The 23,072-nt window shown below is 44.5% G+C and overlaps 1 protein-coding gene across 9 annotated transcripts in view; it reads right to left on the bottom strand.

Moving 5' to 3' along the window:
• LOC139051334 (nascent polypeptide-associated complex subunit alpha, muscle-specific form-like) overlaps nucleotides 1-23,072 on the bottom strand; it is a 129,280-nt gene that overhangs the window by 103,115 nt on the left and 3,093 nt on the right. For 6 of the 9 annotated variants that reach the window (XM_070528346.1, XM_070528347.1, XM_070528348.1 and 3 more), the window contains exons 1-7: nucleotides 16,349-16,858; nucleotides 16,111-16,194; nucleotides 10,491-10,541; nucleotides 10,355-10,401; nucleotides 9,766-9,838; nucleotides 9,619-9,700; nucleotides 3,183-3,263 (exon numbers count right to left, since the gene is read on the bottom strand). In XM_070528346.1, coding sequence (XP_070384447.1) covers nucleotides 3,183-3,263; nucleotides 9,619-9,700; nucleotides 9,766-9,838; nucleotides 10,355-10,401; nucleotides 10,491-10,541; nucleotides 16,111-16,194; nucleotides 16,349-16,483 — 553 coding nt within the window. In that variant the 5' untranslated portion in view covers nucleotides 16,484-16,858. Of the gene's footprint in view, nucleotides 1-3,182; nucleotides 3,264-9,618; nucleotides 9,701-9,765; nucleotides 9,839-10,354; nucleotides 10,402-10,490; nucleotides 10,542-16,110; nucleotides 16,195-16,348; nucleotides 16,859-23,072 lie in introns of those variants that run through there. The other 3 variants (XM_070528350.1, XM_070528344.1, XM_070528345.1) reach the window with 3 other exon arrangements.

The following is a 23,072-nucleotide window of genomic DNA, read 5'->3' as shown; positions in this document are numbered from 1 at the left end:
GGCAGTGGCAGCTTTGATTAATTCCATTTCAGACCTGCAGTCAGGACAATATACATTTACCATATGGAGTACGTGGTGGTGCCGCAAAGCCGTGCAAATTATCGGGCATGTCCGAAAAAGTGTCTGGAAAAATCGGTCGTTAACTACTCTGGCAACACATCGATCGTGCCGATGACACGGCGTCAATGACGATTCATTGCGATTCCTCTGTAACTGGAGCGAGCATTAACACGACTTTCGTTCCCTTTCAATAAAGTTACAGCTAATTTTCCCTGACAGAAGCACAAATTCCCTGAGTTTTCCCTGAGAATTCCCGGTTTTCCCGGTTTTCCCGGTTGGTAGACACCCTGGAGTGATGCAGAAAACAGGTGATAACGGGAAACGAAATAAATGACTCTGCAAATGCTTTGGATATGTTTTTAGAAAGTCGCAGTATGAATCACACATGCTAGTGCCGAAGAAGGCTCCAGTATCCATTGCACGTGGGGGATGGGGAGCAAGTAGTGAAGTAGCACCTCCATATTGGTGCACCTGCTGATAATGGGAGCGCTCCATTGCTTACGGACTAGACTGCCTTAGAGCTGCTCACAGGTGATTTACTGTGTGCACCAGACGGGTTTTGGCAAAGTCAGCCACAACATGCACTCGTGGTGTCTCGCATGCTGTTGCAAAGCGAATAATGTAGGCGTAAGTGCGATGTCCACACAGGTTATAGGCTGAAAACTCAGTATGCGTTAGCACTTTAAAGGGGTGGAGACATCAAAATTTTCGTTCATGCGTTTGTTGATTCTAACGTTGCGCCATGCTTCAGGGAGCACGATACACACAGCGGGATTCATATATATCCGATAAATAATTTAATAATAGCATTATTATACCGAGCGATTTCGGTTTCGGTTTCTGGGCTCCGGGGGATGCTATGACGTCACAGAGGAGGAAACGCAACATGGCTTGGTCACGTGGGCCACAAAAAATAGTGACGTAAAACTATGCTGCGTCGTCTGCTCGCGCATACGAGTGCTCTGCCAGCAGAGGTCAACTGGCGATTCGAAGTGCATGTCGCGATTATTATAATTATTGCGAAGAGCGACAACAACGGTAAGAAAATATTGCGGCTTGTGAGAGTCGGTGATTCATTCCGAAGCGCCGTAAGCTTTAGCTTCGAAGTGAACCGGAAAAGGCCTAGCCATGATATCGGCGGTGCCGAACGATCAGAGGCGGTGAAGCTGCCGTCGGTGCACAGAGTGACCACTCCTCGGACGCTGATTGGCCGCTTCGCCGTACGGCTGCCGCACAAATGGGTCCCGGGCCCGCGCTCTCTACAGCTAGGAAATCTGGCCGTTCACGAGCAAAACCGCCGTCGCACGGGGGCCCGCGAACGGCAAACGGCGTGCGGCGAGTTTCCGTGCCGGTAACGTGGACGGGCCTTCACATTAAGAAAGGCCAAGCGAAGGAGAGACCGCTCCAAGCTGCCGAACTATGCGACTATGCGAGGAGAGAAGCGGACAACACGAACGCCGCATATCCTGGTCCCTTTCGGAGTCGGCCGGCTACTGCGTTATGCCCCTCTAGCCACCATACAAACGTGCAAAGGCCCGTCGGCACGGCAACTCGCTGCACGCAGTTTGCCATTCGCTGGCCGCCGTGCGGCGTTCGTGTTGTCCACTTCTCTCTTCCTGTGTCTGTGTCTGCACGCCTTACCCCTTCTTTGCATTAAGAAAGGATTTCTATATGCCTGTAGCTCGGTCATAGTGGAGGTTATGCTCGGTCGCTCGGCTCAGCAGGCTCCGTAATCGGCATTTCATCGCTACTCATCATACGTCACGTTTTTGTGCTGGTGTGCTATGACGTCAATATTTTCGTTCCTCCTCTGTGACGTAGTAGCTGCCGCGCTAGCGATGGGTCTCGACTACGAGAAGGAGTTTTTAATGACTTTTTGGAGCTGAATTAAAATTATTTTTAGATGTTTGCAGCGTCTGATACCTCGTTCTGGGTGTCCTTGCATACGGAAGCAGCCTGCAACATGCTTTTTATAGCCTCAAAATTTGGTGTCTCAACCCCTTTAAAGGGCGGCAACCCCCGACCCCCGCACAACTGCCCACAAATAAAAGCTGACAATACATTTTTGTTGAAAACAAGCTGCCAGAGCGAAGTTCTGAAGCATCAAAGAAATTAGAACTAGATTTGTGTACAAAGCAAACTGACAGACAACCAGCAAACATACTGAAGCCAGCACTCTCAACACGGGCTACTTTGGCTAGTTAAATTTTGTGAATAAAGCAAATGAGGAAACATTATCACACCCATGTTTGGCCTAACATAAGTGGTGGTCCACCAAACATTTTTTGCAAAAATTGGAACTGGAGTTTATTTTATTTTTTGAAAATGAGTTTTTTTGAAAAACTTATTGACCTATTTTTTTTTCTTGTGTTTTACGTTGGAAGATAATATTATGGATAAATGTTGCAAAGAGAATGTTCTATGTTTGACACGTTCTTGAAGTGTCTGTGAAATAGAACAAGCACCAAGATGCATCAAAGTTACAAAATTTTTCTTTGACTCGTGTTTAGGGATTTTCAAAATTTTTTTCGTTTGCGGACAGCATAAAAAATGTATGGAAATAATTAACTGTGAACCATATTAAAATAAGCAGAAAAGGTTTGCAACACGTTTTTAGTTTGCATTTAAGTCAGCTGTGAAATCGGAAAATATTGTGGTAAGCAATAGGAGGACGCTCCTGCCACCACTTTCAAATATTTTTTTAGCTTGCTGGGAACGCTTATCGGTAATAAAATTTTTGGTTCCGTGCTGTGTGAATATTCCTACATGACATAAAAAAAAATACAAAAAATTTTCAACCAGACATGCATGTTTGATCTCATGTGGATTCACCATGTAGTACTAACATCCGTGCTTTACAAAATTCGGAATTAAGTTGCCTAATAAGCGCAAGTAACACTGTTTGGAACAAATTCCTTTCACGACAAACCACTATGAATGCCCCTCTCTTTGCAAAAGCTGTCAAGCTGTGTGCATCAGAATTCAGCTGCTGCCACAGGAGAGAACTCATGACATCATGCTTGATGGCACAATACTGAGACACTCAGCTACTGTACAGGCTGGACAATTGAAAAGTGGCACAATAGCCAATAAGAAAGGAGCAGTGAAGAAACCCACATTACCTTGAACGCTTGGCAGCAACGTCTGCTGGTAGAGGCAACCCTGCAGCTGGTGTGGAACAGGCCCTTCGCACGAAGTCAATACTGTAGGTGGGAATCAAATGCAGTAACCTTTCTGTTATAGCCGAGATTGCACAGCAAGCCAAAAGCAGCGACAGAACTCGCGAGTACAAATGGGGCACTCACCATGGGCTCAGTGAAAAAGTTTGGTGAAAAATTTCACTTTCACTAGATGTCACATGCAGTGTTATCCCAGAGCACAGCAATGCACATTACACCACGTCATGCCAAGTGAAAGTGTACTAAATCAAAGCGCTTACTCAGCAGTCTCGTTCATATGACCGGCCAAGCAATGTTTCGGGTTTCACCCCTATCTTTACAGATCCTTACAGGTTTGAAATTCTTTCCTACCCAAGACCAGAGTTGCAAAGTGCTGCCCTCCATTCCAGCGAGTGGAGATGCCCACAATTCTTCAACTCATAGAAATGGTGGGAGTTGGACCATTCCCCACACCAGGAGTAGCTTAGCTGGTCCATTCAATTCCTTAGATTCCAGTAAAGGAAGCACTTGCTCTATAATTGTTTGCTACATACACGCCTGCCTACACAAAACTGTTCATTAAATGTTAACAACGTAAAAAAATCTTACATACTGTTTTGTTGAAGAACAAAATAAAAGTGCTCTTTGTTGCTGGGCCACACTGTCAGAAACAGCCCTGAATGGCTGCCAGTAGTTATTAAACATCTCCGTGCTCGTACTGTGACCGCCCTAGTAAAAATGCCAATAAAATTTTCTATTGGTGGAATAAAGCAATTGTATGGGTTCTATAGGCAACTTATTGGAATTCTATGGGTTTTATTTGGATTCTATTGGTACCAATACGATACTGTAGGTGACATCTATTTGTCACCTACAGTACAGTAATAAAGAATGATGGAGCTGGAAATGCACCTAACAGAGCGAATTCCCAAAGAAACTTCATTGTGCCCCTTGAAAAAGCTTATGATAGATTGGTGGTGGTCACAGAACTCATGCACCGGGAATGTAGAAGTTTCATATACGATTGACTTGATTCCACAGTGGTCCCCTCCACTTCGTCGTGCTAGCAGAGCTCACAATGCGCATTTGTGTCACTGGCATTTCAATAAACCGATTCCGCTATGCCAAATAATACTAATCGGTGTGCAAGTGCGACGGGGGCAGATGGAACTACGAAATTGTGACCTTGTAAGCACTCCGTCAGCCATGACAGGTGAAGCCCTATCAACAAGCACTGGCAGTGGTCACTTCAGCTCTTCAATATTTCGATGTTTCTTTTCCCCTGTGTTTTTGCTGTAATGTTCACCAAGACTGGTGCCATCGATTCGCGATTCTTGCCTGCAGTCCATAAACACACAGGGGCACCATTTTGGCAACAGTACAACGAATGCAATGTGGAGTGTCAGTAATGCCAAGCTTAAAGTAGAGCCAGCATGACGACTGCAACAACGTTCCCCGTGAAAGCACAAAATGCATGCCCAACTGACCATCATTTCTGCATTGGACATGCTCACTGCCTCATCTATTACCACCAAAGTTTGCCAGGAGTATCAAATAGTATTGCTTGTGATATACAATATGTTGACGTGACTTGACATGATTTACGAAAATAGACGGGGTGCCCTGACAGAGCAGTGGTACTTTCAAGTCTTCTACTGATAGTTTCTGCAGTTCAAAGCAGATGTGTGGTTTTTATTTCTTTCTTGCTATCTCTGGGGCCACATTTAAAGTTGTCTAAAGCCTGTGCCAGAAGTTACTCTAATCTAGTTGTACGACAGTCCGGCGTAATTTTGGATTTAGCATTGTCTTTACATCTACTTCTTCAGTGGCTATTGTAACTGCATATTTAAGTGTGTCCCACAGAGTGTGAATTAAAGGCAAATACTAAGTCAAGCTAAAGTGATAGATTAGTGCTAAAGAATCTCTATGGCGTCAATATTATTGCGAACAGAGCCTTAATAATCGAGAAATCGAGGTACTAAATGCAGGACATGATTAGAGACTCCCCCGGGGCATTCAAGCATTTGCCCGATAATGAAAGCACTCCTCAGTTAAATTCTGTCACTAGTATTCAACTACTCATTCCAAAAACATCCCCATATTGTATTATAAGATGAACTAAAATGCTACTTGTCGAGTTTCATTGCACGTTTAAAAATAGAACTCATTGAAATTTCCATCGAAAACGATGCGGGCAGTCAAAAGGTTTCATTTTCGTTGAACTCTGCGCTGCCCACACTTTCACGCTTCAATACTTTCCTGATCACGCAGTGCTGCGCTGGTTTTGCTGGCTCGCGAAACTCGCGCAAACTGCAAGTAGCAGAAAATTCAACTTCCATGTGATGTCGCAGGATGCCTGAACGGTCTACACCACTTGACCAAAAAGCAGCTGCAGTGGTGAATCCGCTGCTCTGTCTTGGCTCGGTGCCGCCATCTGTAGGGCGCCGTTTTATTCACCGACGGCAGTAAAGGGCGGTGATGGCGTATGCAACATCACCATTCCCCCGGTTGAGTGTTTGGAGATTTGAATTTTGAAAAAGGTATTCGGAACCTTCAGATACAATTTTCACGTAAACTAAGTCTTTCCTTGGCGCGAGACAAGCGTTAGGAGGTTACTGGAATGGTATTTAAACAGTCCACGTCGACTTAGTATTTGGCTTTAGTGTCCCTTTAAGTAAAGCAAGTTTTATCGTGGTGCACATGTTCCTAAAGTGCTAGCATGCATGGGGCATGATCGCCTTACGATGCAACTATTCCTTAATCAAGCTGATAGCCCATTGAACGTCTAGTAGGCCGATAGAAAGTCTAGTAGGCCGATAAAATCAATACACCTGTTAGAGCAATATGCCTATAGGACCAATGCACTTATACGGCAAATATCGTATTTACTCGATTGTAACGCGCAACCATTTGCTGTGATTTAAAAAGAAGAAAAGTCCTTTACAGCACTGCACACCTCATTCTCTCATACAGAAATACAACTTTCTCTAATTTGGAAAAAGAAAGATTTACTCCCAATACACTAAAGTTGTGATAAATAGAAAAAGTAGTAGTTTCGCCCAAAAGCCGAAGCGTCGATTGTGAAGCAAATTAGTAGATAGCTATATGAAAAGTAAGGACAGTAGTTTTATCGTCCGTATAAACTTTTACACATTCACTTACTAAATTAACAAGCATGGCGTCACGTGCGCACAACCAAACATGAACACATCTCACTCAGTGACCGCAAAAACTCTTATCAAGACACTGGAGTTAGGAAGTACTGTAGCAGGCGTGAGCGAATTGACCTTTGTGGAGCCTCTCACTTGAACGGAAACTAAGCGACGAGAATGCAGCGTGGTGCACCTAGATGCATAGGCTGTCTCCATTGCATATAATTTCAAGATGGGGGCCGTGCGACCGCGCCATACACAGCAGCTACCGGAGTAGAACGCCTCCTCTGTTTGCGGCAGTCCCGCACAAAAGTTTAGAGAACTCCGAAAACCCGTGATGTGGCCCGATTTCCATCCGTCTCCGCACACGTGATCACTTTACCTTTAACTGCGGCATCGAGTGTCTTTGCGGCTGGCACTTCCAAGCTGACAGAGCAAACGCAGAAAATGGGGAGACGGATGGTGTACTAACCTAAGCACACCTACTAAAGCATATGGAGGAAGCTACGACAGCTAGGCTCAACGCGTGTAGAAAGCGACCATTTTGAAATGCCGATGGCAGTACGGCAACGCAGATTTAGGGTCGTACTCAATTCTAATGTGCATGCAATTTTTGGACCCGTTTTATTGGAAAAAAAGCGCGCATTAGATTCAAGTAAATATGGTACTCATATAGCAACAATACACTTATAGCACCAACATGTTCAATAATCCAATAAGCTATTGGCTTTCCTGTCGACTTTTTGGCTTGGACAGAGACAGCATATGTGCAAGCTGTGTATAATTAAGGAGCACATACTTTGTCCCGCGACATTGGCCCCTTTCCCCTCTTTTAACATGATTCACTGCATAACAAGTACGTACAATGGCGCAGTTAACTGAACACTAAGTTCAGGCAATAAATACAAAAAAGCATTTAGAAAATGACTTTTTCTTTTTTAATTGCACATCTGAATAGCAAATCTTTACAGATCCGCAATATATAGCATATAACATGGGGGTTATACGCAATAACAAGAGCCATGTACTTCGACTATAGTCGGATACAACTTTAGAAATAAGGGAAGGCCCCGCCCAGATGACCGAAGCGCGACAGCCAATTGCCTCCGCGACTTAAATAGTCCTGCTCGAAAAATTGTGCTCCTGAAATGCGTAATTTTCGGTATAAATAAAAAGACTTTTCTATTTTGATGACTTGTTTAGTAGAGCTCTCATGTGCAACAGCACATGCCGGATAGCAACAGAAAAATAACCCCGTGCCTTCTACAACGCTGCCCGTCGTCTGGTCTTTAGCTTCATGGCAAGTGACACAAGTAGAAAGAGCAGCTCTGCAAGGCTTTTGCACTTGGCGTATCTGCTACTCGTTTTTCAAGCTTAAATGAACCAATTGCTATTGAAAAAGTACTTATATAAAACAATGCATTTATCGCAACCATTACAAACCTGGGGCAAGATACGGTCGAGGCAGGAAGGTACAAGAATGCTTCATTCATCGTTTTAAATAAATACTCTTCGTTTTAAATAGCATAAAATTTATATTTTTTGGTTTTGTGTTTTCATAAATTTTTTTCTTTTCATTATATATATATATATATATATATATATATATATATATATATATATATATATAACGCACTTCGTCGATTGGCAGGTATACGTTGGGGAAACAATCCCATATCCATGCTTAAACTGAACGCTGCACTGATAACAAGCCGCATTCTCTATCAGCTCCCTCTGATATCACCGTCATCGAGTCAATTCGAGCGTTTGGAGGCAGTGCACAGAAAGGGACTTCGCTTGGCAATGGGAGTTCCAACGGCGGCTGCAAACAAGAAAGTCACTAATGAGGCAGAGTCTCTTCCACTCCGCCTCTTGGCATCTCAGGCCTTGCTGACCCAGCTATTAAGGCTGGGCGAGTCACACGCAGGCACGGCGCTTCTGCGGCGGCTAAGAGCAAGAACTCGCTCACATTTCCATGCGGCGCTGAACACCTTCCGATTTTTAGGATTGAAGTGGCCTAAACGAAGTCGCTTTGACCCGCCATGGTCTTTTCCGGACGTTACCTGTAGCCTCAATGTACCCCCCCTACCGACGAAACGCACCATTTCAACTGCCGAAGCCAAGTTCATTGTGCTGGACCACTTGAGCACTGTGTTTTAAGGCCATCTACAAGTGTACACAGACGGTTCCGTGTGCGCACAAACAGATAGCTGTGCAGCGGCATTCTGCATACCATCCCTTGATGTGTCATGGTCTGGCCGACTGGATCGCGTAGTTTCCTCTACAACAGTAGAAAGCGCCACAATCACTGCGGCTTTGAGGAAACTACGGGCCTTTTCTGCACGAGATGTCGTGGTGCTGACGGATTCCAAGTCAGCATTACAGAGATTACATCGGGGCCTACCTCCAGAGAAACTTACAAGGCAGTCTCTGGCACTGATCGACGACCTAACGAGCAAAGGATTTAACATAAGGTTTCAGTGGATTCCATCACACGTAGGAATTGATGGAAACGAGGAAGCTGACGCCCTTGCACGCCTAGCGCTGACATGTGTCCCAAAAGTGAAAGCTCCAAAAGCTTTTCGAAACCCTAAGGGTGCAATCCGTCTTCATTTTAGAGAGATGTACAAGAATCCACACGAATCCTGTGTGACTCACGGATTTACACGCGAACAAGCGACGCTTTTATACCGCATCAGGACCGACTCCGCGCACACCCCAGCTTGGTTATTCAAGACTGGGCTTCGCGCTTCCCCACTCTGTGTTTTCTGTGGCGACATTGGCAACATCGAACATTTCATTTGGCTATGCCCGCAGTTTGACACAGAAAGAAAAGCGATGGTCGACAACCTACAAAAAAGCGGTCTCACGCACAGGACCTTTGAAGACGTTTTCCCCGGAGGGCCCGCGGCATTCAGGAAGAGAGCGCAACGACTGCTGATAGCCTTCCTGCGAGACACGGGGCTCATCGACATCTGGTGACACACCACTGATCTCAACTCGAAGGAGGATCAGGCGGAACAATTGCCGGCTTTGTATGCCAGGCTAACGCCGCCTGCTTCAACATCACCACCACCACCACCACCACCACCACCGTGAAAGTACTGCTGTCAATACTACAACTGTAAACAAGCTAAATAAATTGGGCATTTTACGATAAAATTGCAATAGTTGGCACATAAGGATTGATGTATTAACTAATCAAAGGGTGATACAGAATAGGGTGATGGAAGCACCTTGGAACTCACATTGGCAGAATGCTGCAGCATCAAGTGTTTCTTTTGAGTAGACAGCATCATAGTGGTTACCATGGGTGTAGCACAACATCACCTAGAGAAGATAGATGGAAAGTAGCATCTACATGGAGAAACAAATCTGCATCCAAGAAATCATACCACATGTTTGAAGCTGTTTTCAGTTGCGTGGTAGAAACTTCTGGTTGTGCTGTCAAAGATCACGAAGTCTTTCCTGTAGGTTCAAGTAAAAGAGGCATGTATAAACACTTCGTAAACATGAAACAGATACGGCAAAAAAAAGCTTAAATTGTAGTTAAATATGTTAAAAATCATTGTGCGTAACACTGTGAAGTGAAGGAACTAATGTAAAGGAGAGTGTGGCCAGTTGGCTAAGAGCTACACATTGGACTTGTTGGTACATAAGTCATACTAATGGCACAAACAAGCACTGTCTGCGTGGATCCAGCGGGTGCGCTACACCCAAGCGCTTTAGATGGCTTAGATGGTCATTGCGATGCTATACTTGTTATGTACTTGGACAGTTTTGCTCAAGCAGCTAATAAATCTAAAGGATTAAATTTCTGTCAAGGCCCAACCAAAAGCAAAGCAACAGCACCCTAATATGAAAGTACTAAATGGTCCCCATCCTCAGCAAAGAATAAATAAAAAATTATTAGCAGTTGCTCATTTTAAACAGACCAAGCCTAAGGCAATAGGGACGCTATAAAAGAAAATCTAAGTTTTTTACTTGTAAAGTGTTGCCATAGCATGCATCTCCAAATGGCCGCCCCAGACCTGGAAAAAAAAAAAAATCTGAGCTGTGTCCTTGACAGTCAGCTCAGTGAGGATGAAATATATGTTGTATCATCACAATTGATACTTGCCTTCACATTTTCCATATTCAACAGGTAGTTCTCGAAGTCCCCATCAAGGTACTATAACATAAAAAAGCGATATGTGAGAGCAGCTTAACGCACCCAGCAAGACAAGTTTAATGCAATTTTTCTTGTGATACTCCCTGAACATCATCATCATCCTCAGCCTGTTTTATGTCCACTGCAGAATGAAGGCCTTTCCCTGCGATCTCCAATTACCCCTGTCCTGTGCCAACCAATTCCAACTAGCACATGCGAATTTCCTGATTTCATCGCTTCACCTAGTCTTCTGTCTCCTCGATTGCGTTTCCTTTCTCTTGGTACCCATTCTGTAACCCTAATGGTCCAACAGTTATCTAACCTACGCATTACATGACCTGCCCAGCCCAATTTTTTTCTCTTGATGTCAATTAGAATATCTCAATGCAAACACTGCCATGAAAGACTTGTGACAGTCAATCACAGTTTTGCCACTACATAAACAGTCAAAAGAGCTGCATGTACTTACTTCGGACAAGTCTACACACCATTTATGCAGTCTTTATTTTAGGGGGGTACTTATGGCTTATTCCAAGAGGGAGCAGGACGAATTTTCTTTTTGTGTCTGTGTGTTAGTGTGTGCATGTGTGCACAGATATTATTTGATATCCTAACAAATGCTGAATAGCTTTACCATATAATGGGAACCTATATTTAACTTGGTATTAATATATGCATATTATGAAAACTCACTTTTTTGCCACCCTTAGCAAACCTAAAGACCAACAAATTCTTCCAACACTATCTTTTTAAATTATTTGTCAAAAAGCCCGTTGCTTTTAGCAAGTGTATGCGAGTGTATTTGATGGATGTATGCAACAGCAGAATAATTGAAATCGAGATTCTTTACATAACGAAAGGACAATTACAGCAAACACAGGTAAATAATGCCACATGTCCTGGATATCACAATTCTACTCATAATAAAGACCTTTCTTGGTTGCCTGAGCATGGAACTGAGCTTGTTTCTGGCATTTCTGAACTCCTCCTTTACTTTAGGCTCCAATCGTGCATGTAAACATGAGTGAAAGAGGCGGTTATATTTTATCAACATTATATGTTAATTTGTGACCCATAGCCTTTTGATCTTTTTCACAGAGGAGGGGCAGTTTTATTGATTGCGTCTTAACCTGGCTCTAGCTTTTTTTAATGCCTATACTCAGTCGCGGGACACATCAAGGTATTCATCCTATGGTAGGGAAATTCATGAGAATGCAGGATGCAGTGAATAATGCCCACTTAAGGAAACTTGTCATTGACGATTCTAGCAGTCTGGTTTTATGTTATTGGAACATTTTGATTCTGTTTACACAAGCTTTGCTCCGGCTGGTTATCTCGAAACAGCTCTTAGCTTCCTTATGAGCACTCAAACAGAAACATGTGCATTTCATTTGACAAAGAAGAGGTATTTCAGCATTTTAACGAACCTGAAGTCAGTAAGTTCCGTCGACTATGATGGTTTTCAAATACGACCAATAAAATTTATAGCAGACATAATCGCGCTGTACTTGGTGCAAATGTAACTTATCAAGATCATCTGGGGTATTCCCAAAAAGAAAAAATGATAAAGTCAGATCATAAAGTCAGAAAATGATTATCATATCTACAAAGGAGGAGAAAGGAGTAACGTAAGCAAGTATCGTCCTGTTTCCTTTCTCCTCATATTTTCGAAGGCACTTGACGAAATAGTGGAAAGCGATTGAGATTTCTTAATAAGCACTCGTTAAATATCAATAGGATCCATTTTACTTGTCCAGAAGGAACTCATCTGAAGTAATATTAAAGCCAAAAAGCTCAAACTTGGAGTGGTTAAGCAGGTCAAAGTCAGCAAGGACTTTGACCTGTTTAACCACACCATCTTGCTTTGAAAACTTGAACATTACGGTATCCAGGACCTGTTACTTAACCTCATGTGCTCATATCTGAGCAACCGCAAGTAAGTGGTCGTCATAAATAACTTTCTATCTAGCTTGCAGCTGATTCGTTGTGGAGTTCCCCAAGGTAGTTTGTTAGGTCGTATTCCATTTTGTGTCTATGCAAATGACCTTGTGAACATAGCAGGCGACTTGTCTAATAATTTTGTATGAAAGTGACACCAGCATATTTCTCAGTAGCTTCTCTAGTGACAAAACAATTACTACAGGAAACACAGTTCTTACTGCCTTGCATGAATGGTTCACAGCAAATGGACTTACTAGTCACACCAGGAAGACAAGGTGTTCCATGCACTGAACAAAAAAGTACCTAAATAACAAACTTCTCCTTCACAACCACCATATAGAAACTGTTGATAGCTATAAATCTTAAAGAGTAGTCTTCGATTCACACATGAGATGGAGTGAACACGTGTCCTGTCTAACACAGAAATTATCTTGTTCGATTGGTTTCTTATCCAAGTGCTGCTTTGAATTTCCCACCAAAACTAAAGCTCACAATTTATCATGCCCTATTTCATACTTAAGAGCAGGTAGTTACAGATTGTCTGGGGTACCACATGGAAGTCTAACACCACACACCTATTAACACTGCAGAAGCAAGCAGCAAGAATTATTGCTGGCACTTCTTACACAGTACACACACAAGATTTATTTATACAATACAATGTTTTTCACATTTACAGCAGACCCTCATTAATAAGTAGATGGCGGGGAACGTGGATGAGGTACACACTAAGCGATATACTAATTAATCAACAATGGCAGATGAGCGACTATAGACTTACTGGCCAGAAAATAATTACGTCTTAATTATCTCCTATACACAAGCAGACAAGTTTTATTTGCGAGCAGGACACAAATGCCTCCGATTTTCACTTGCCACCGTGGCAGCCTTGCAGCGACGACGGCATCCTCAAACTCAGCAAGGCTGCGAGTTTCCCCATCAAGCCTCCCTTCTTGTTAGATACAGGAAAGGCCATCATCCACTTCCACATTGTTGTTGTAGACAATGTGGACGCACCAGAAGCTATGGGAGCAGCAAACATGTCATGGCCACCATGTTTTGACACTACTATTGATGGCGACTGCAGTCCGTGAAAGGTCCATCCGACGCAATTTCATTATCTATAGTCTGCACAGACATTGCACCGATTTTGCACTTCTGCATGCTGAAAGCTGAAGTAAATACTACGCACTAACCATTTGGCATGCGGTAAGTGACTATAGTTTAAGCAGTAAGCCAATGCATTAGGTCCAATGGCGACCCAGGATGGGGGATTCATCACAACTGGTATTTAAAATGGAATGGCTTATTAAGTGTGTACGTATTAACAAAGCTTTACAGTATCTTACTTTTGAATACCGTCTATTTCGTAACTTAAAATTTTCTCCGTAATACGTTTATGATTTTATGAAAACAACTGCTAGGCTAACACCTAAGAAGAAGCGTGTCACAACATGCAGTACAGAGAAGTGGACAATACCCCGTACGAGGACTAATTATGGGGAGCAAAGTTCATAGTTTGTTCCCCTTAACATATTAAATATACATAAGAAAAGCAATACAAACATTCTAACATTGCCCCAAAAGTACTTTAAACTTCACTTTCTTCAGAGGGTAGTAGCACAACTGGTGCTACGTAGTGGGACTTTGTATATCATTATTTCCTTAGTACTAGCCAACAGGATTTCAGTGTAGTTATTTCTTCTTGTACCACATGACTTACATCTAGCATTGATATGTTTAAGTACCTCTTTCCTGTATAAACTGTCATTATATAGTTTGTGTTTTGCGTAACTCATGCCGATCATGATCTCATTCATGCGGTGGGTACAAAGCCGATTTTCTTTCTTTCCTTTTTTTTTAATATCCTTGACCAAAAAAGAAATGCTTATCAGCACACTGCAAGCCCGTCACTGCACCTCAAGCATTGTATGCACCCCAGGTTTTAGATCATGTAGAGCAAAGGCCAGAGGCTTTTAAGGGACAAACCAGCACCATCAGGAACACTGCCCCGGGAACACATAGTGAACTTGCTCCTGAACCAAGACCTGTCAGGCAGTTTGCTAGAACTGAAAAAAAAAAAATCCACCTTGCTTCAAAGCTACCTTCACGTACAAGCCACCTGTCGCAGTCCCAAAAACTATCTCACGCCAGCTCATCCCTCATGCCCCTGCCACAGTCTTTACATAGCAGCCCTATGATACTCTAGGCTCTCAGCTCCAATGCCCATTCTTTGCAGCGACTATCACTGGAATAACTGAATGTGAGGCATTCCCAGACATGGGTTCTTAGATTCCTATACCGAAAATGTCACTCTTACTGCCTCACATGGACAGATCCTTCTTAAGCAGCTGTTAAAGGTGTCACTGTACTCCCTGTGGGTACAACACTGCTCAAGATAGCATTTGGTCCTATAGTTAGGGCAGTTGAGGCAGTCATGCTGAAGACGATGTCCTGCCCATAATACTGGGAGAAGACTTGTTTGAAATGGCTCATGCCGGCCTTTTCTTTGGGACACCAAAGCCGGCTGTTTTACAGCACACGGCTACAGAAAGAACAGCATTATCTACCCAATAATTTGCTTAAGAATGACCAATAGTGTTATACATAGCACACATATATATTATACATATCTCGCTGCTGAAGTGCAGATCATGTCTGAAGAATGTTTACAGAATGAGGCACTACCAGCACCCAATCAACAGCCCTGACACATTCTAACTGGTCATTCCCTACCATTGCCTTTATCCAGACAGTGTCAAGCCTGCTGCATAAAGCAATGGTACTGTTCTGCCTCAGTTGGGCCGGACATCCCACAAGCCATTATAGGCCAGCTCACTTGACTTCAAGCCAACATACCTCCATTGCTGAGAATCTTGGATTGCCACAGTGAAGTTCTTGCCCCCAACAAAGACGGCCTAGAACACCATACGAAGTTGCAATACTGCACCGATTTGCTACCGAATACCTTGCCTTACAGCTGCTGCGCGTACATATATGCGCCAGACGAGATTGTTTCTACAGAACCTCACACCTTGCTTCAGTGCAGTTTACCAGTTTGCTTAACACTAAAGTTCTGGCTCAGGCCTACACCTTCTGCACCATGCCAGAACCTTGCACGTATCGAAAATCATGCATTATGCCATCCGTATCACCAGTGGAACCCGTGCACACTTCCACCTTCAGAGATGCACAACTTCACCCCCTGCGATTGCGCAAGAAACAGGTGAGCCGCGCTATAAAAATCACTGCCGGATTTCTTTTTTCCCCACATGGACTATATTTATTACTAAATATATTTAATTGAATATTTAAATGAACACAGACCAGACGCGCGCAACGTCATATTTACTGAGCCACGATTTAACGAACTGTGTTTAATTTAGCCAACCAAATCTAGAGACTTAGTCCTCCTAAACAGCGTTGGGATATACGAGGCCGCTCCTCTAGCGGCCCGTTTCCTCAAGCGACGTTCCTACGTGGGCCATGATCTGCATGCCAAGCCCGCGTGCGAACCTATGCGCCAGAAGCTTTTCGAGCGTTGCTGGACGTCAAACTGCAAACGCAGCAGCGTTAAAAAGAAAAAGGGGGGCGGGACAAAAAAAAAAAAGAAACCAAGGTTAAGACGACAGATGAATTAGTATGTCACCTTTGCATAAGTGGACTTGTTCTCACGTAAATGTTGCACGCATGCTCGTCGTACAGCTTCATGTTTCGACTGCGTGTTGTGCACCTACATGTGACCGAAAAGAACGATAACAAGCATTCATTAAGTTGTCACACTAAAAACTCTCATAATGCGTTAATACATCAAAGGGTAGCCAATACGAGAGCACAAAGGCCAAGCGAGTAAATGGAGGAAGTACGCAGAATTGTGGTCCACTCACGTGCTCAGACACCACTCTGAACAAGCAGGAGCCATCAGCGGCGATCTGCTTCCTCCAGAACCCCAATGAGTTGAGATATGCATCAATTTTCTGGTTACCTTCTTCTTGGCACAGCATTGTGCAAAGCGAAGTCATGCGAATGCCCTGGGAAGCGCGGTCAGTTTGTACCAGTGGGAGTAACAAAGGAGAGTGACAAAACGACTAATGCCCGCTCAAATTTTGTGTTAGCCGCCACTCTCCGCGCTTGACCTTGTGTCCTTCCGCACTTAAACTTATCCTAGAAGAAAGGCCAGAGCCGACAATATCAAAACTGATTAAATAAGACACCTTACGGTGTTTATGCAAGCAGCTACGTAAGCAGTCCGCATTAAGAGTGACAAGTGATAGACGGCAATCGTAAGCAATGCGCGAACTATTTTTTTCTATTTCCAGACACTCCTGGGCCACCGGCCGAGCCACCATGCATGGCCGCGGCACCGTACCGGCGTCGCGGGCGTCGTCGCTAGTGTCGCGTGCGTCACTGAGTTTTCTGGAGTTGAAGTTCCCCAGCTCCTTATCTTTTTTTTTTCTTAAATCCTTTGGGGCTTATCTTGTCCCACAATGATAATCGTCATCTGCCTTGTTTGTGTTTCCTTTCTTGGAAACTCAGCGCTCGCTACTTTCCTGTCGAGAATGCTATGTCACGCTGATAAATATAGGAGGAAGCATTACGTCACGCAACTAGCCGTGGCAAACGAACGCTCTGTGAAGCCACAGTGGGGGAACAAGTGACCTTTTGCGAGATCCCGGAGATGTTGAGACGTTTGGTTCCTGCAGTAGCCCAGTAGCTATGCCAGTAGCTTTAATTCGGTGCGCGCTTGTTCGGCTGCCCTGCTGTGGCTCCGCCTGCAGAGCGGGAACATTAAAGCCAACCTCGCAGTTTGACGTGCGATCACGTGTTGGGCCACCAGGTTTGGCTTCAATCGCGCTGCGGTATGCTTCATCGTAGCTTTTTCCTTCCGCCGAAGCGTAAGCTATTCGTGACTTGAAAATACCGGGCTCGCAGCGTTAAAGAGAGGAAATGCCGGCAAGACAGATGACGATTGTCGTTGCGGGACATGATACGACTCAAAGAGTGGAAACTTTATTATGTAAGAGTGTTGCCCCTATTTAACCTCTGAAATATATACTCTTGTCGGCCGGATTCCGCTAACAGTTCATCTTATGCTAATTATAAAATAAAAACTGACTGTTCCTTGCAAAACATAGCACATCCCAACATTGGGGGATGGGCCAAGAATTGGACATTTGTACGTTCCGTTGATAGCTAATAATAGAGAGTTTTAGAATAGGGGCCCCAAAGAAATAGCGTCGAAGTCACTGCGCATGCGCGAGACGCAAACTGCGTTTGGGTTTTGCGTTGGGAACGCTATTTCACCGGTTTATCGGGAGCCCGAATAGCGGCCCCAAAAGCTTTGCGTCAGCAAACATGGCGGCACCTGCTGTAGCGCGGGTAACAACAACAGGCGCTGAGGTGCAAGCAATGGAATGGTTTATTGAAGATAGTGTGGCTGCTTTTATTCCGTACGAATCAGTAGGTGCATGCGCACTTCGTGATGCGATAGGTAGGCTTGCAATGATACGGCACTTCCTCCCCCTTAGAAGCCTAGCCTGCCGGGTGGTCTCCTTGTGCGCGTAGAACGCCTAGGAAGTCCTAAGCCTGCCGGTACACTTTAGGTTGCTTCACTGAAAACATCGGATGTACCAAGTGATCCGTCTGACGACGGGTCAGGGTCTTCCACTGCAGAGGGTTGATTACTCTGCGACTGGGTTGTCTACAGGTCGAGTTGCGTATAATTCTTGCTTTACTTCATCCGCTGCGAGTCGTGGCCACACTTGGTCTACGTGACGGCGCTGCACCCCTCCTGTGGTGTCCACCGTGACCATACGCCTACCTCTTGTTGACGTCACCATGCCGGGTAACCATCTCTTGCAAGCCCGATTGTACTGCCGCGACCAAACAGGTGCTCCCGGTGAAAAGACTTGTGGCAACGGTGCCGGGGGTCTGCTCCCCGTGGGATCCCGTGCCGCCTCTTCTGGAAAATGTGCACTTAGGCGGGTCCTGGGTTGAAAACCCAGCAACATCTCCGCGGGCGACTTGCCATCTCGAGTCGGTGTTGCCCTGTAGCGTAGCGAGAACTTGGAAATAGGGCTGAGCAGACTTCCATCCTTATTTTTCTTGATACCTTCCTCAATGGTGCGCACTGCACGCTCCGCCAATCCGTCTGACTGCGGATAGTATGGAGCCGAGGTAACATGACACATGGTTATCTTTGAAAGATGTTTCAGTCACTGAACTGCTAAATTGTGGCCCATTGTCGGAAACGACTGTATGGGGCAGACCAAAACGCGCGAAGATCCCTCGCAGTACTTCGACTGTAGTTTCTGCACTTGCTGTTTTAAGAGGTACTGCCTCTATCCATTTCGTTTCCGCATCTACCACCCCCAAGATCATGTGACCTTCCACTGGCCCTGCATAGTCGATATGAAGGCGAGACCAACGCTTGTTGGTTTTTGGCCAGCTTGAAGGGACCTGTACCGCTGGCATTGGCCAACATTGCACGCATTGCTGGCAGCTTTGTACCAGCTTGTCTATGTGGTGGTCCAATCCGGGGTACCAAAACATCGTACGGGCCAGGCGCTTCATTGCAGTCATGCCTGGGTGGGTGTCGTGAAGTTCTCATAATAAGTGCCCGCACGGTCTCGGGCAAAACTACGCGATGACCCCAGTATATTAGTCCTTTACTCACAGTGAGTTCGTATCTGCGGGTGAAGTACGGCTGAAGGCACTTTTGCTCCGGCCCCAGCTGGTTTGGCCAACCACAAAGGATCCACGTCTTCACTTGTCGGAGGAGCATGTCCTCGCTCGTGGTGTCGGCCAACTGCTCTGCGCTAAGAGAAAAATCTGTCAAAGCTTGCGCATGTAGCACATATTCGACGGGATCATCTTCACCCAGGTGCCCTTCCTCCGGCAGCGGCATATGGCTCAAAGCATAGGCATTCGCGTGTAATGGTCCTTTCCGGAATTCTATGTCATACTGATACGTGACCGAGTGGGCACGGTGGAGCGGCAGCCATGCAGTCGCTCAAAATCCCGATCTTGCTTTTTGTGCAGTTTATCGCTCGGTCTGGCACGTGGCTACAACCTTCGGGTCCAGCGATCACCGGCTGTCCATCACCAGCGTTGCTGACGGTCCCGATCTTCAATAATGCGTCCTCATGTCATCAGTTCTACTTTACTGGGCACATCCTTTCCATGGTCAGCGGGTGGACAACATTGCTGGCGACTGCAGCGACGCAGGAGGATATAAGAGCACTGGAAATCCTACGCCCCTTCAGTGGGCACGGTGGAGCGGCAGCCATGCAGTCGCTCAAAATCCCGATCTTGCTTTTTGTGCAGGTTAGTAAACCCCCCTCTCTCTATTGTAAGCGGACTAGCAACGTCTGCCTGCTGCTCCCACCGTGCCCAAGTGTGCTCTTTCAGTGCCTGTGCGAATGCGTATTTGTTACGAAGCTCTTAATGTGCTGCGGTGACGTTGAACTCAACCCTGGTCCTACTAACAAAGAAATACTTGATGATACCACTAAACTTTCTGAAAACGTTGACCACCGTCACGTTGAGCTCAAGGCAGCTCTCGACGACTTAAAGACAAAGCAGGAGGTCTTAGTACAGACCGTCGCTGACCTATCAGTAAGATTATGCGCGGTTGAATCCTTTGTCGAATCATTCGACGGTTCTGCAGCTCTTAATGACGCACCACGTCTAATCACCGAAGCTGTCAGAATGGAAGGCCAGGCACTCAATTCTCGACTGGACGATATTGAAGATTTGTTCTTTGGAATACCGGACTGCCCGACTGAGACATGGGCTCAGTCAGAAGGCCTTGTTCAAGACGTTTTGTCTCGTCACCTTAAAATACAAATTTCTGACTCGGAAGTTTCCCGAGCACACAGATTAGGATCCTACACAGATAAAAAGACTCGGCCAATTATCATCAAGTTTTCGTCGTCTAAAGTCAGGGATGCAGTCTGGGCGCAGAAATATAAGCTCAAGGGGACTGGTGTATCAGCTAGCGAAGATTATTGCAGAGCTACGCGAAACTCAAGGAGGAAACTAACAGAATTTGCAAAGGTAGCCGGGAAGACGTACTCTCTTCGCATGAATAAACTGATCATGGACAAAAAAACGTACGCGTACTGCTCAGTAAGTGACAGCGTACGCGAAATTGCTTCAGCAGTGGATACGCAAGATAGCGCTGGTACTGTAACTGCACGTGCTGGCACTTCCAGTGCATCATAGCTATGCCCACCCAGATCCTGCGCAAAAGACGCCTCTATTTTTCTTTCCAATATACGGAGTATTCTGAATAAACGCGTGGAATTGTCTTCCGCTATTGATTCCTGCTCTGCTGATATTGTTGGTCTAACGGAGACTTGGCTTTCTGCAAAAGTTAAAGATGAAGAAATTTTGGACTGTGAAAAGTGCTACAAATTTTACCGATGTGATCGTGATTACCGGTCTGGTGGTGGTGTTCTGCTGGCGGTTACTGATAGTCTTGCTTCCCATGTTATTCCAATTGTATCCTCGCTTGAGCTTGTGTGTGCGCGCGTGCTCATTGATTCTCGCGAAATAATTTTTTGTGTCTGTTATCGGCCACCAACTGCATCATTATCATTCTGTAATGAACTGCACGATGTTGTCAATCAGCTGTTCGTCAGATACCCAAAATCGCCCCTCTTCTTACTTGGCGACTTCAATTTTCCTGACATCAGATGGGAACGAGACTTGGTTTCCTTAAAACACAACTCAGCTGAAAGCAAAGAATTTTTAACTTTTTGTCACGACTTCAACTTAACTCAGCTCGTTCACTTTCCCACTCGCATAACTTCCACTTCCGCTAATATTCTAGACTTAATACTTACCACTACACCCGACCTAGCTACCGGCTCAACTCATTCACCGGGAATTAGCGATCACTCGATAATTCACTTCACTCTACGGGCAAAGATTTCTAAGAAGAAAAAAACTAGGGTCATCCAAGACTACGGCAAAGCAGACGTAACCAGAATGAATGCGGAATTTCAGGTCTTTGCTGATCAGTTTTTCGCCGGTTTTGAGCAGCGGTCGGTTGAGGACAACTGGTTGCTTTATAAAAACAAACTCTTGTCTGTTATTGATCGTTTTGTACCTAAAAGAAAAGTTTCATCATGTACTCGCTCACCATGGTTCAATAACATGTTAAAGCGCATGCGCAACAAAAAGAAGCGGATATTTCGATGCGCAAAATTCACAGCCAGAATAGACCACTGGTCCTTCTATCAAAAATTTAACAGAGAATTCTGTACTGCGCTCTCAAAAGCCAAGAAGGAATTCTTTGATAAAACTCTTCCTTTGCTACTTCGTTCTAATCCCCGTAAATTTTGGAGCATTATTAACGGTACTAAAAGGACACACATTCAGTTAATCCAATCTGATGTCCCAGTAATTCAAAGCGAGTGCTGCAATGTTCTGAACAATGTGTTTGCTACTCATTTTCATAAGAGCACTCCCACAGTATTACCGCATATACCAAAAACCAACTTCTTCCCAATGGATTATATCGCTATTGATGCAGTTGGTGTCGAAAGGCTGATTGTCAACTTAAAAGTGTCTTCATCGGCCGGTCCAGATTGTATTTCATCAAAAATGCTGAAGTGTACACAAGTTTATTCTGCACTGATATTGTCAAAGCTTTTTCAACAGTCATTACAGATGTCTACACTACCCTCTGATTGGAAGATAGGGAAGGTGGTCCCAGCGCATAAATCTGGTGATGTACATTCTCCCAATAATTACCGCCCCATATCATTAACATCCATTCCAGTAAAAATCCTAGAGCATATAATATACTCGCACCTCATTGAATTCCTTGAGTCCAATTCCTTCTTCAGCATTTATCAGCATGGATTCCGTAAAGCAGTTTCGTGTGAAACGCAATTGTTATGTTTTACTAACGACTTGTTTATTAACGCGGATCATGACTTTGATACCGATTGCATATATTTAGACTTTGCTAGGGCATTTGACTCCGTTTCACACGATCTACTTATCTTCAAGCTTAATCAACTTAACATAGACCCCAATGTACTTGCATGGATTAAGGAATTTCTCTCTAACCGTAGTCAGTATGTGACGGCTAACGACTTCTCTTCACGTAATTCTGCCGTAACATCTGGTGTCCCGCAAGGGTCCGTTTTAGGCCCTCTGCTCTTCTTGATTTATATTAATGATCTTCCTACTTGCCTTTCTTCCTCAACTGTCCGACTGTTTGCAGATGACTGCGTGGTTTACCAGAAAATTACTAACCATGACGATTATCTCAATCTGCAACGTGATCTAGATAGGGTATTTGAATGGTGCAGTCAATGGCTCATGACACTTAATACAACTAAATGTAAAGGTATGCAGGTTTCTCGCCACAGCACTAATCATTGTCCGCGTACTTACCACCTCAATAATATGTTATTACCATCTGTTGACAGCTATGAATACCTTGGTGTTCACATTTCTTCTAATCTATCGTGGAATACGCATGTAGAATATGTAACTAACAACGCCAATCGCATGCTTGGTTATCTGCGTCGAAACTTTTTTGATGCCTCATCGTCCCTGAAGTTAACACTTTACAAAACCTTGGTACGTTCT

Source organism: Dermacentor albipictus, unplaced genomic scaffold, assembly GCF_038994185.2.
Source record: "Dermacentor albipictus isolate Rhodes 1998 colony unplaced genomic scaffold, USDA_Dalb.pri_finalv2 scaffold_11, whole genome shotgun sequence".
NCBI classification, from domain to species: Eukaryota; Metazoa; Arthropoda; class Arachnida; order Ixodida; family Ixodidae; genus Dermacentor; species Dermacentor albipictus.
Note: the sequence above shows the minus strand (reverse complement) of the source record. Positions and strands in the feature narration are given on the sequence as shown.